This window comes from Oncorhynchus kisutch, linkage group LG14 (genome assembly GCF_002021735.2).
Source record: "Oncorhynchus kisutch isolate 150728-3 linkage group LG14, Okis_V2, whole genome shotgun sequence".
NCBI classification, from domain to species: Eukaryota; Metazoa; Chordata; class Actinopteri; order Salmoniformes; family Salmonidae; genus Oncorhynchus; species Oncorhynchus kisutch.
This window is the reverse complement of record NC_034187.2, coordinates 89,889,972-89,903,492: the sequence shown is the minus strand read 5'-3', so window position 1 is coordinate 89,903,492 and position 13,521 is coordinate 89,889,972. Positions and strand designations below refer to the sequence as shown.

The 13,521-nt window shown below is 44.2% G+C and overlaps 1 protein-coding gene across 1 annotated transcript in view; it reads left to right on the top strand.

Moving 5' to 3' along the window:
* Positions 1 to 13,521, top strand: part of ptpn2b (protein tyrosine phosphatase non-receptor type 2b) — a 27,400-nt gene extending 13,879 nt beyond the window's left edge. Inside the window, exons 6-10 of the mRNA XM_020473330.2 lie at positions 1,161 to 1,370; positions 4,202 to 4,363; positions 4,719 to 4,933; positions 5,032 to 5,139; positions 12,840 to 13,521. Of these exons, the coding sequence (XP_020328919.1) occupies positions 1,161 to 1,370; positions 4,202 to 4,363; positions 4,719 to 4,933; positions 5,032 to 5,139; positions 12,840 to 12,861 (717 nt within the window). The 3' untranslated portion in view covers positions 12,862 to 13,521. The remainder of the gene's footprint in view (positions 1 to 1,160; positions 1,371 to 4,201; positions 4,364 to 4,718; positions 4,934 to 5,031; positions 5,140 to 12,839) is intronic.

The window sequence follows — 13,521 nt, the reverse complement described above, 5'->3', positions numbered from 1 at the left end:
TAGATTTTTATGGTTAGGTACACATTGGTGCAACGGCAGTGCTTTTTTCGCGAATGCGCTTGTTAAATCGTCACCCGTTTGGCGAAGTAGGCTGTGATTCGATTATATGCAGCGCAGGACAAGCTAGATAAACTAGTAATATCATCAACCATGTGTAGTTAACTAGTGATTATGTTAAGATTGATTGTTTTTTATAAGATAAGTTTAATGCTAGCTAGGAACTTACCCTAAGTTAGCTATTTCATGTGCCTGCCTGTTTCTGTGCATCTTGCTGGCCAAGGCTATATACTACATAATTCACCACCTGAGGAAGTGAGAACTCATGTGTTTTGAGTTCCCACTTCCTCAGGTGGTGAATTGTGTAGCATATAGCTGTTGCTAAATAGCCATGCAATTAATCTAACAGTACATTTATTGTCCAACAAATAAACAAATGGCTACACTTCGTACTGCTGGCGCATCATCTCAATTACATACTCAGTAAAGTGGTGTTATTTCCTTAACATTGAGAGTTGAGAAATACTTTATACTCTCATAAAGCTTATACTCTCCTCTTTTTTAACAACAGTAAATGCAGCCCTCCCTTCACTCCGTGTGCAAAGGGAGAGGGAGTGAGGGCAGATACTTTCGATGCAAGAAGCAGGTTTAGGGCAAATTAATGGTTTTAGAACCAAAAATGTCTCCAGGAACGTTGTGTAGCCTAATCATCGAAATTACGGATGTCAGTAAAATTGCTTTGGTTAAAAGAGGGAAATGTCAGTGTCGGTAACTTTCAGTTTATCGTCCAAGCTTCAATCTCTATCTATTATCCCCTCCCTTCCTCCCCAGGGACCGCATACAGTGTTCTACTATCTCCAGGGTTAGGGTCAATGCAGTGGTCCACTATCTATTATTTTCAAGGATGAGAATTGGAATTTCAGTTTGTTTCCTGAATTTAAATGGAATTGAGTCCAATCATGCTCCTGTCCATTTGTACTGTAGGACCCAAATGGCACCCTATTCCATTTATGGTGCAGTTGAGACCGGGGCCCACGGGGCTCTGGTCAATAGTAATGCACTAGGGGATAGGGTGCCATTTCGGACAAAAAGTAATGTACTAGGGAATAGGGGTGCCATTTGGGACACAAGCAATGTGTTTTGTCCTCTCTTGTGTCTTCCAGACAGGGGAGAAGAGAGAGATCTATCACTTTCATTACACCACCTGGCCTGACTTTGGTGTCCCAGAATCGCCGGCGTCCTTCCTCAACTTCCTGTTCAAGGTGCGGGAGTCTGGCTCGTTGGGGGCGGACCACGGACCGGCGGTAGTGCACTGCAGCGCTGGAATTGGCCGCTCAGGGACCCTCTCATTGGTTGACACCTGTCTGGTCCTGGTAAGCCCTGCCCCCTCACACTTATAGTTGACACTAAACCAGTGATGTCAAACTTGTTTCCCCGTGGACCACATTCGGTTTTCACCAAAGTCCAGGTGTTCGGAAAGTATTCAGACCCCTTCCCTTTTTCCACATTTTGTTACTTTACAGCCTTATCTTTAAAAAATGTTTTGCATCAATCTACACACAATGCCCCATAATGACGAAGTGTAAACAGCCTTACAGAAATGTTTGCACATTTATTAAAAATAAGCTGAAATACATTATTTACATAAGTATTCAGACCCTTTGCCATGAGACTCAAAATTGAGCTCCGGTGCATCAGGTGTCCATTAATCATCATTGAGATGTTTCTACAACTTGATTGGAGTCCACCTGTGGTAAATTCAATAGCTTGGACATGATTTGGAAAAGTACACACCTGTCTATATAGGGTGACAGAACCTGTCAGAGCAAAAACCAAGCCGTGAGGTTGAAGGAATTGTCCGTAGAGCACCGAGACATGGTGTCAGGGCACAGGGGAAGATTACGAAAACATTTCTGCAGCATTGAAGGTCCCCAAGAGCACAGTGGCCTCCATCGTTCTTAAATGGAAGAAGTTTGGAACCACCAAGACTCTTCCTAGAGCTGGCGCCCGGCCAAACTGAGCAATCAGGGGAGAAGGGCCTTGGACAGGGAGGTGACCAAGAACCCAATGATGACTCTGACAGAGCTCCAGAGTTCCTCTGTGGAGATGGGAGAACCTTCCAGAAGGACAACCATCTCTACAGCACTTCACTAATCAGGCATATATGGTAGAGTGGCCACTCCTCAGTAAAAGGCACATGACAGCCTGCTTGGAGTTTGCCAAAAGACACCTAAAGGACTCTGACCATGAGAAACAAGATTCTCTGGTCTGATGAAACCAAGATCGAACTCTTTGGCCTGAATGCCAAGCGTCACGTCTGGAGGAACCCTGGCACCATCTCTACGGTGAAGCATGGTGGTGGCAGCATCATGCTGTAGGGATGTTTTTCAGCAGCAGGGACTGGGAGACTAGTCAGGATCGAAGCAAAGATGAACGGAGCAAAGTACAGAGAGATCCTTGATGAAAACCTGCTCCAGAGGACTCAGGACCTCAGACTGGGGTGAAGGCTCACCTTCCAACAAGACAACGACCCTAAGCACACAGCCAAGACGATGCAGGAGTGACTTCGGGACAAGTCTCTGAATGTCCGTGAGTGGCCCAGCCATAGCCCGGACTTGAACCCGATCAAACATCTGTGGAGAGACCCGAAAATTGCTTTGCAGTGACTCTCCCCATCCAACCTGACAGAGCTTGAGAGGATCTGCAGAGAACAATGGGAGAATCTCCCCAAATACAGGTGTGCCAAGCTTGTAGCGTCATACCCAAGAAGACTCAAGGCTGTAATCGCTGCCAAGGTGCTGGAACAAAGTACTGAGTTAAGGGCCTGAATAATTACGTGAATGTGATATTTCATTTTTTTCCCAAAATGTCTAAAAGCCTGTTTTTGCTTTGTCATTATGGGGTATTGTGTTTAGATTGTTTTTTTTTTCTTCCCCTAATTAATTTAATCCATTTTAGAATAAGGCTGTAACATAACAAAATGTGGAAGAAGTCAAGGGGTCCGACTGCACTGTATATCCTCGCTATTAAAATAAAATAAAATATATATAATAATCCTCTATGCATCTCTTTTGGAATTTTAGATTCTCCCTGACTGTTTGTTACGATGACCGTTAGCTAGCTGGGGAGAGTGAAGAGACTACATGTAGGTCTGTTAGCTAGCTGGGGAGAGTGTAGTTCCATTAGCTAGCTGGGGAGATTGACGAGACTACATGTAGTTCAGTTTGCTAGCTGGGGAGAGTGTAGTTCCATTAGCTAGCTGGGGAGAGTGACGAGACTACATGTAGTTCCGTTTGCTAGCTGGGGAGAGTGTAGTTCCATTAGCTAGCTGGGGAGATTGACGAGACTACATGTAGTTCCGTTTGCTAGCTGGGGAGAGTGTAGTTCCATTAGCTAGCTGGGGAGAGTGAAGAGATGACATGTAGGTCTGTTAGCTAGCTGGGGAGAGTGTAGGTCCGTTAGCTAGCTGGGGAGAGTGTAGGTCTGTTAGTTAGCTGGGGAGAGTGAAGAGACTACATGTAGGTCTGTTTGCTAGCTGGGGAGAGTGTAGTTCCATTAGCTAGCTGGGGAGAGTGAAGAGATGACATGTAGGGTCTGTTAGCTAGCTGGGGAGAGTGTAGATCTGTTAGCTAGCTGGGGAGAGTGAAGAGACTACATGGAGGTCCGTTAGCTAGCTGGGGAGAGTAGTTCCATTAGCTAGCTGGGGAGAGTGAAGAGATGACATGTAGGGTCTGTTAGCTAGCTGGGGAGAGTGTAGGTCTGTTAGCTAGCTGGGGAGAGTGAAGAGACTACATGTAGGTCCGTTAGCTAGCTGTGGAAAGTGAAGAGATGACATGTAGGTCTGTTAGCAAGCTGGGGAGAGTGTAGGTCCGTTAGCTAGCTAGGGAGAGTGTAGGTCCGTTAGCTAGCTGGGGAGAGTGAAGAGACGACATGTAGGTTCATTATCATTTCTACACATTTTCTTGTTTGACACCCATGCTATAAACACTATGTGAGAGTGATGTCTCTGTACTGTATTATATGTGGATATTTTTCTAACCTAAATTGCCTTAATTGCCAATTAGGGAATAAATAGTTGTATTGAATTATATTAAATGGAATAAGCATGATGAGCATTTTAAGCAAAATGTTCACAGCCAACAAATATGTCTTCAGCTCTCAACCACTGAACCTGTGGTGTCTTTGTCTGTCTCTGTGGTGTCAGATGGACAAGAGGAAAGACCCATCATCTGTGGACATCAAAGCTGTGCTGCTGGACATGAGGAAGTACCGTATGGGTCTGATCCAGACTCCTGACCAGCTACGCTTCTCCTACAGGGCCGTCCTGGAGGGGGCCAAGTACATCATGGGGGACTGCTCTGTACAGGTAACAAAGCTAACCCTAACCACACACCTAGCTAGATGGAGAGGGCCAAGAACATCATGGGAGACTGCTCTGTACAGGCGGCTAGCGCACCGAGCTGCAGGCGGCTAGCGCACCGAGCTGCAGGCGGCTAGCGCACCGAGCTGCAGGCGGCTAGCGCACCGAGCTGCAGGCGGCTAGCGCACCGAGCTGCAGGCGGCTAGCGCACCTATCTAGCTGTAAGGGGCCAGGTACATCATGGGGGACTCCTCTCTAGTACAAGTAGAGCACCTGTGGGGCGGCTGGCTCAGTCCAAGTGATTTCATTAAAGTTCTATTTGAGTTAATCTCTCTCTCCCCTCTTTCTCTGTTTCCTCCAGAAAATGTGGCGTGAGCTATCTAAAGAGGACCAGGACCCAGTGTCTGATTCTGAATCCCTTCTTCCTACCCAGCCAACCTCCAAGTGTCCCCTGGAGAAATACAATGGCAGCCGGGTGTCCCTGGGGAAAGAGGGAGGGGACGCGGAGCTGGGGGAGAGAACGACGGGGACAGAGTCACCATATAAGGAACAGGATGTGGACGAGAGCACAGCTAAGTGAGTATTGGTGAAGTAGAAACAAACTGCCTGGTAGTGTGGAGACGGGCTTGATTGACTTGGTTGACTTGCATCCATTTTTGCTGCTTTTGTCACAGTGCTCGCAAGAGACCGCGCGATGAGAGGGTGTCTAACTGGACCCCCAAGATCACAGACCCCAAGCAGACGAAGCCCAGCATAACAGACTCTGAAAAGAAGAGAAAAAGGTGAGGATTCATCTGTCCACTGCACCTTTAAAATACATAATCATTACACTCACTACCATTAACTAAATGACCTTCATCACATGAAATAACCAGGATATCGTTTTGGATCCAAACATGTCTGTATTGAAAGGTGATTAATTCACAGGGACAATTTGTTTTATTGTTTTTCTATTCTCTAGGACTTCCTGTGTTAAAGGGTAATAGTTTGTGTGTAAAACATGTTGACTATATTTCTACTATCACCTCAACATAACGTAGCTGCTTGTTTGGGATAATAAATGTAATTTCTCTTGTCGTGTTTCCCAAACCTCTCCTCCAGTACCATGAGCCATCCCACATATCTGATCTATTTCTGGACGAGTATCACCTGATTTTAATTGGTCAACTAACTAACCATCAAGCCCTTAGTAGTGGAATCAGGTGTGCTAGTTCTGGAATGGCTCCAACAAGCAGACTAGCTGCTGGGGAGATGAGATGGTAAAATACTACTTCTTATTACTCTGTAAGCTGCTGCTTCATCTGAACAACCACCCACTTCTCCAGTTTCCCCTACGTACAGATCTAGGATCAGCTTCCCCTCCCCATATCCTAACCTTAACCATTAGTGGGGAAAATATAAAACTGACTGAAGTTCAGCATCTAGGGGGATCTTCACCCTACGCAGACAGACAGACACATGCCCATCTCCCCCTTTTGCCCTCAGAACAGCCGCAGTTCGTTGGGGCGTGGACTCTACAAGGAGTCGAAAGCGCCCCACAGGGATGCTGACTCGTATTGACTCCAATGCTTCCCACAGTTGTCAAGTTGGCTGGATGTCCTTTGGGTGGTGGACCATTCCTGATACACATGGGAAACTGTTGAGCATGAAAAACCCAGCAGTTTTGCAGTTCTTGACACACTCAAACTGGTGCGCCTGGCACCTACTACCATACCCCATTCAAAGGCACTTAACTTTTGTCTTGCCCATTCACCCTCTGAATGGCACACATACACAATGATATTATATACAGGCAAAAAAGTATTTAGTCAGCCACCAATTGTGCAAGTTCTCACACTTAAAAAGATGAGGCCTGTAATTTTCATCATAGGTACAATTCAACTATGACAGACAAAATGAGAAAAAAAATCCAGAAAATCACATTGTGGGATTTTTTATGAATTTATTTGCAAATTATGGTGGAAAATAAGTATTTGGTCACCTACAAACAAGCAAGATTTCTGGCTCTCACAGACCTGTAACTTCTTCTTTAAGAGGCTCCTCTGTCCTCCACTCGTTACCTGTATTAATGGCACCTGTTTGAACTTGTTATCAGTATAAAAGACACCTGTCCACAACTGTTAGGAATAAATTACTAAACAATATTCTCATTTTAAATGGAACTGTAACTAAGTAAACTTATACTCTGTTTTATTATATCTGATTAACAATATGAGTTTATAAGAAGGGATTATGTGGCATGAACAAGGAGTAATTAAATATAAGAAAACCAAACTGAGCTCTGGGGTGTTTTAGATAAGGCAGTGAGTGCATTCCTAGGTTTTCTGTTAATTAGAACTGTCAGCTAAGTGGTGATCGATAATGGTGAGGGGTCAAGAGTTAATTCAGTTATGTTGTGTGACCTGTGAGTGTGTTAGTGAGTTGGAATGAACTTTTAATCTCAATTAATTTTAGGTCGGGATGAGGGGATTCATTCCAGAAGCAATGACATGACGTCATGTTATTGTATATAAACTGTTGCTCATGGTAACGTGGCAGCGCGCTCCGAGAATAAATTCTGTTCCCTATTATTAAGACTGGTCTCCGTCTATTTTATGCAAACAAGAATCTTACAAATTCTCATAAAATAGATTAAGGGTTTTCAATTAATGAAAACATATTGGAGTAACTAAATTACAGTAACAACAACCTCAAATAGTCACACTCCAAACTCCACTATGGCCAAGACCAAAGAGCTGTCAAAGGACACCAGAAACAAAATTGTAGACCTGCACCAGGCTGGGAAGACTGATTCTGCAATAGGTAAGCAGCTTGGTTTGAAGAAATCAACTGTGCGAGCAATTATTAGGAAATGGAAGACATACAAGACCACTGATAATGTCCCTCGATCTGGGGCTCCACGCAAGATTCTTTGTGGGGTCAAAATTATCACAAGAACGGTGAGCAAAAATCCCAGAACCACACGGGGGGACCTAGTGAATGACCTGCTGGGACAAAAGTAACAAAGCCTACCATCAGTAACACACTACGCTGCCAGGGACTCAAATCCTGCAGTGCCAGGCGTGTCCCCCTGCTTAAGCCAGTACATGTCCAGGCCCATCTGAAGTTTGCTAGAGTGCATTTGGTTGATCCAGAAGAAGATTGGGAGAATGTCATATGGTCAGATGAAACCAAAATATAACTTTTTGGTAAAAACTCAACTCGTTGTGTTTGGAGGACAAAGAATGCTGAGTTGCATCCAAAGAACACCATACCTACTGTGAAGCATGGGGGTGGAAACATCATGCTTTGAGGCTGTTTTTCTGCAAAGGGACCAGGACGACTGATCCGTGTAAAATAAAGAATGAATGGGGCCATGTATTGTGAGATTTTGATTGAAAACCTCAGCAAGGGCATTGAAGATTAAACGTGGCTGGGTCTTTCAGCATGCCAATGATCCCAACTACACCGCCCGGGCAACGAAGGAGTGGCTTCGTAAGAAGCATTTCAAGGTCCTGGAGTGGCCTAGCCAGTCTCCAGATCTCAACCCCATAGAAAATCTTTGGAGGGTGTTGAAAGTCCGTGTTGCCCAGCCACAGCCCCAAAACATCACTGCTCTAGAGGAGATCTGAATGGAGGAATGGGCCAAAATACCAGCAACAGTGTGTGAAAACCTTGTGAAGACTTACAGAAAACGTTTGACCTCTGTCATTGCCAACAAAGGGTATATAACAAAGTATTGAGAAACTTTTGTTATTGACCAAATACTTATTTTCCACCATAATTTGCAAATAAATTCATTAAAAATCCTACAATGTGATTTTCTGGATTTTTTCCCCTAATTTTGTCTGTCATAGTTGAAGTGTACCTATGATGAAAATTACAGGCCTCTCATCTTTTTAAGTGGGAGAACTTGCACAATTGGTGGCTGACTAAATACTTTTTTGCCCCACTGTACTATACACACATGACCCCTCCAGTTTATTCCTGTTACTGGAACATAAATAAGATCCGTGGTTAAAAGGTGTAAATGTCTCCAGACAGCAGCTTCCTAGTGTTTGGTATAATGTCTCTGACAGCAGCTTCCTAGTGTTTGGTATCCTCAGTGTATATCTACTGTATGTGTATGTATGTATATATATTAATATTTATATATATTATATATTATATTTATATATATTATATAATATATTCCATTTAGCAGATGATTCTATCCAAACGCGACTTTCAGTCAGCGTGTAGCCTGAAGGGCGTGTAGTCTAAGCCTTAACCAGAATATATTTCTTGCTCTACAGTGTCTGACTGACTATATAGTCGTGGCCAAAAGTTTTGAGAATGACACAAATATTAATTTCCTCAAAGTTAGCTGCTTCAGTGTCTTTAGGTATTTTTGTCAGATGTTACTATGGAATACTGAAGTATAATTACAAGCATTTCATAAGTGTCAAAGGCTTTTATTGACAATTACATGAAGTTGATGCAAAGAGTCAATATTTGCAGTGTTGACCCTTCTTTTTCAAGACCTCTGCAATCTGCCCTGGCATGCTGTCAATTCACTTCCGGGCCACATCCTGACTGATGGCAGCCCATTCTTGCATAATCAATGCTTGGAGTTTGTCAGAATTTGTGAGTTTTTGTTTGTCCACCCGCCTCTTGAGGATTGACCACAAGTTCTCAATGGGATTAAGGTCTGGGGAGTTTCCTGGCCATGGACCCAACATATCAATGTTTTGGTCCCCGAGCCACTTAGTTATCACTTTTGCCTCATGGCAAGGTGCTCCATCATGCTGGAAAAGGCATTGTTCGTCACCAAACTGTTCCTGGATGTTGGTAGCATTCTTCATTCATGGCTGTGTTCTTAGGCAAAATTGTGAGTGAGCCCACTCCCTTGGCTGAGAAGCAACCCCACACATGAATGGTCTCAGGATGCTTTACTGTTGGCATGACACAGGACTAATGGTAGCGCTCACCTTGTCTTCTCCGGACAAGCTTTCTTCCGGATTACCCAAACATCAGAGAAAACGACTTTACCCCAGTCCTCAGCAGTCCAATCCCTATACCTTTTGCAGAATATCAGTCTGTGAATGATGGTTTTCCTGGAGAGAAGTGGATTCTTTGCTGCCCTTATTGACACACCAGGCCATCCTCCAAAAGTATTTGCCTCACTGTACGTGCAGATGCACTCACACCTGCCTGCTGCCATTCCTGAGAAAGCTCTGTACTGGTGGTGCCCCGATCCCGCAGCTGAATTAACTTTAGGAGACGGTCCTGACTTTCTTGGGGCCCTGAAGCAATTAATTGCAATTCATCAGATCACTCTTCATAACATTCTGGAGTATATGCAAATTGCCATCATACCATCTGAGGCAGCAGACTTTGTAAAAATTTATATTTGTCATTCTCAAAACTTTTGGCCACGACTGTACAGTGTCTGACAGATTTCAGTGCCTTTGGAAAGTATTCAGACCCCTTGACTTTTTACACATTTTGTTACGTTACAGCCATATTGTAAAACTGATTCAATCGTTTTTTCCCCCCTCAATCTACACACAATACACCATAATGACAAATCAAAAAAAGGTTTTCAGAACATTTTTGCATTAAAAAAATCTGAAATATCGCATTTACAGAAATATTCAGACCCTTTACTCAGTACTTTGTTGAAGCACCTTTGGCAGCGATTATAGCCTCAAGTCTTCTTGGGTATGACACTACAAGCTTGGCACACCTGTATTTGGAGAGTTTATCCCATTCTTCTCTGCAGATCCTCTCAAGCTCTGTCAGGTTGGATGGGGAGAGTCGCTGCACAGCTATTTTCAGGTCTCTCCAGAGATGTTTCGATCAAGTCCGGGCTCTGGCTGGGCCACTCACGGACATTCAGAGACTTGTCCCGAAGCCACTCCTCGGTTTTCTTGGCTGTGTGCTTAGAGTCGTTGTCCTGTTGGAAGGTGAGCCTTCGCCCCCAGTGTGAGGTCCTGAGCGCTCTGGAGCATGTTTTCATCAAGGATCACTCTGTACTTTGCTCCGTTCATCTTTGCCTCGATCCTGACTAGTCTCCCAGTCCCTGCCGCTGAAAAACATCCCCACAGCATGATGCTGCCACCACCATGCTTTACTGTAGAGATGGTGCCAGGTTTCCTCCAGACGTGACGCTTTGCATTCAGGCCAAATAGTCCAATCTTGGTTTCATCAGACCAGAGAATCTTGTTTGTCATGGTCTGACAGTCCTTTAGGTGCCTTTTGGCAAACTCCAAGTGGGCTGTCATGTGCCTTTTACTGAGGAGTGGCTTCCGTCTGGCCACTCTACCTTAAAGGCCTGGTTGGTGGAGTGCTGCATAGATGGTTGTCCTTCTGGAAGGTTCTCCCATCTCCACAGAGGAACTCTGGAGCTCTGTCAGAGTGACCATCAGGTTCTTGGTCACCTCCCTGACCAAGGCCCTTGTCCCCTGATTGCTCAGTTTGGCCGGGCGGCCAGCTCTAGGAAGAGTCTTGGTGGATCCAAACTTCTTCCATTTAAGAATGATGGGGACCATCAATGCTGCAGAAATGTTTTGGTTCCCTTCCCCAGATCTGTGCTTCAACACAATCCTGTCTCGGATTCCACTGACAATTCATTCGACCACATGGCTTGGTTTTTGCTCTGATATGCACTGTCAACTGTGGGACCTTATATAGACAGGTGTGTGCCTTTCCAAATCATGTCCAATCAATTGAATTTACCACAGGTAGACTCCAATCAAGTTGTAGAAACAGCTCAAGGATGATCAATGGAAACAGAATGAATCTGATCTCAATTTCGAGTCTCATAGAAAAGGGTCTGACTACTTATTTAAATAAGTTTATTTAAAAAACAAATGTGCACAAATTTCTAAAGACCTGTTTTCATTTTGTCATTATGGGGTAGTGTGATGTCATTATGGGGTAGTGTGATGTCATTATGGGGTAGTGTGTGTAGATTGCTGAAGATTTTTTTTTTTCAATGCATTTTAGAAAAAGGCTATAACGCAACAACATGTGGAAATAATCAAGGGGTCTGAATACTTTCCGAAGGCACTGTATTTCCTTATGTCTGGCCTAAACCTCTATTGGACCGTTTTGGCTGCATTTGCTGTACATGACATCAAAGTGGTGCAGGCTGCTGCTGTGCTGGCCTGTTGGGGGCGCTGTAACTGTCCTCTTGTGACAGCAACCCCCACTTCCGTACCTACCGATAAGATGATTCTATAACACAAAGAAGTTCACTACCAGATGTAAAAAGAACAACCCAACTTGTACGTCATTGTAAAGATCCCAGCTTTTGTCTGATCTGTTCAGGTCAGCAGTGCTGGTTTGGTTTTATATAACATCAGGTTTCTGTGATTGCTTTTCTTGTGGAGTTTTTGTGCCGGTCTGTTGGTATGTCTTGTGGAGTTACCTCTCTGCATGCTGTGTCACTGTGTTTGTGCCTGTCAGTTGGTTTGCTGTTACTCCAGAGGTGGGCATGTGTCATCCTAGCCTGGTTCCAGATCTGTGCTCCTCTACTCTTCCTAGTCATCCTAGCCTGGTCCCAGATCTGTGCTCCTCTACTCTTCCTAGTCATCCTAGCCTGGTCCCAGATCTGTGCTCCTCTACTCTTCCTAGTCATCCTAGCCTGGTTCATCTGTGCTCTGCTACTCTTCCTAGTCATCCTAGCCTGGTTCCAGATATGTGCTCCTCTACTCTTCCTAGTCATCCTAGCCTGGTTCCAGATCTGTGCTCCTCTGCGTGACTGAGTGTAATGACTTGATTATAGAAAGAGACACTGCAATGTATCATCATGTGACTTCTTCCCTCAATAGCCTGCAGGTTTCTGTTGTTCAGCATCATGTGACTTCTTCCCTCAATGGCCTGCAGGTTTCTGTTGTTCAGCATGGATGTTGTCAGGATAAAGCCTGGTCATCATGTCTTACGCAACCTGTGTGCCGTTAGAACTTGTTACCGTTACAAACGTCAGCTACAAGTCCTTTGGGTAAAAAAGTATTGTTTTAGTTGTGGAAATGTGGATAGACAAACGGACATCAGTTACTTATCTGGGTCCCCATATCACCAAACCAGGCTACTCCAGACGGTAGTACCTGCTTTTTAAACCATAACAGCTGCTTACTGCTCCCTGTTTCATCCATGATGATGATGATGACAGTAGACCTACACATGTACTTCCATTTCAAATCCCTCAAACTACTAGCCTGAGTGCCAGTCTGTTTGTGCTATCCCTCATTGTCACGCCAAGGACAGCAGTAGAGTTGGTAAGAGTACATCAACAGATCTGGAGCCAGGCTATAGAGCTACTGTACCTGGTTGGTTGTAACAGAGCTCTCATTTCAATCCCAGTATTACATCACCTGTAAGCACAGCAGTCTGTGGTTGTGGAACTAAAGCAGGCACATTGGTTCTACATCCAGTACATCTGTTCTTGTGGTCTGTCAAATGGCATGTCCTTATACTGTGTTCTTCTGAAATCAACATCCTCTCTCTGTTGTGACAGGCCGAGAACCAGTGACCGCTAACTGACTCCACCGTGGCTCCAGCCTCCTCCTGATCTGGCTGCTGAGATGACATTGACAAGAATCCCCCCCACTATAGCTCCCCTCCCTCTCTCTCTATATCCCCCTCCTTCCAAATCCCCATATCTCCCTCTCTCTCTCTCTCCCTCTATCCCCTTCCCTCTCTATCCTCCCCTCTAAAACACCAGCTATGACAGCCTCCGCTACCCCGTAGTGGAATGGAGTCACAATAATGCATCAGTTTGGTTGTTTTATAGTTTTAGCCTCTTCTTACGTTGTCCATTCTATTTTGCTTTGCATCCACGTTGAAAAGGCAGAGATCTGAACTAGGCCTGCTATGCATTGCCAATCTGTAATGCTGTTCATCTGTTTTCAGAGGGCAAAATTAAATGTTATATTTTTTATAAGAAATGACTTGAAATGTCCTACCATGTGTGAGGACAGGAGTTGTAATGTTTCCATGATGTACATACTGTACTTTTTAAGAAGTGGAAAAATATTTTTCATTGTACAAAAATGGAAACAGGCATTGTATTTGGTTTAAACAACAAACCAAAATTTCATGACCAGTTTATTTTGAATGAAATTGTCAAGTATACAATTCCTTTATGTAAAAGTGTAATCTAAGAATAAACTGGTTTTATGTAGTTTCCTTAAATGGTT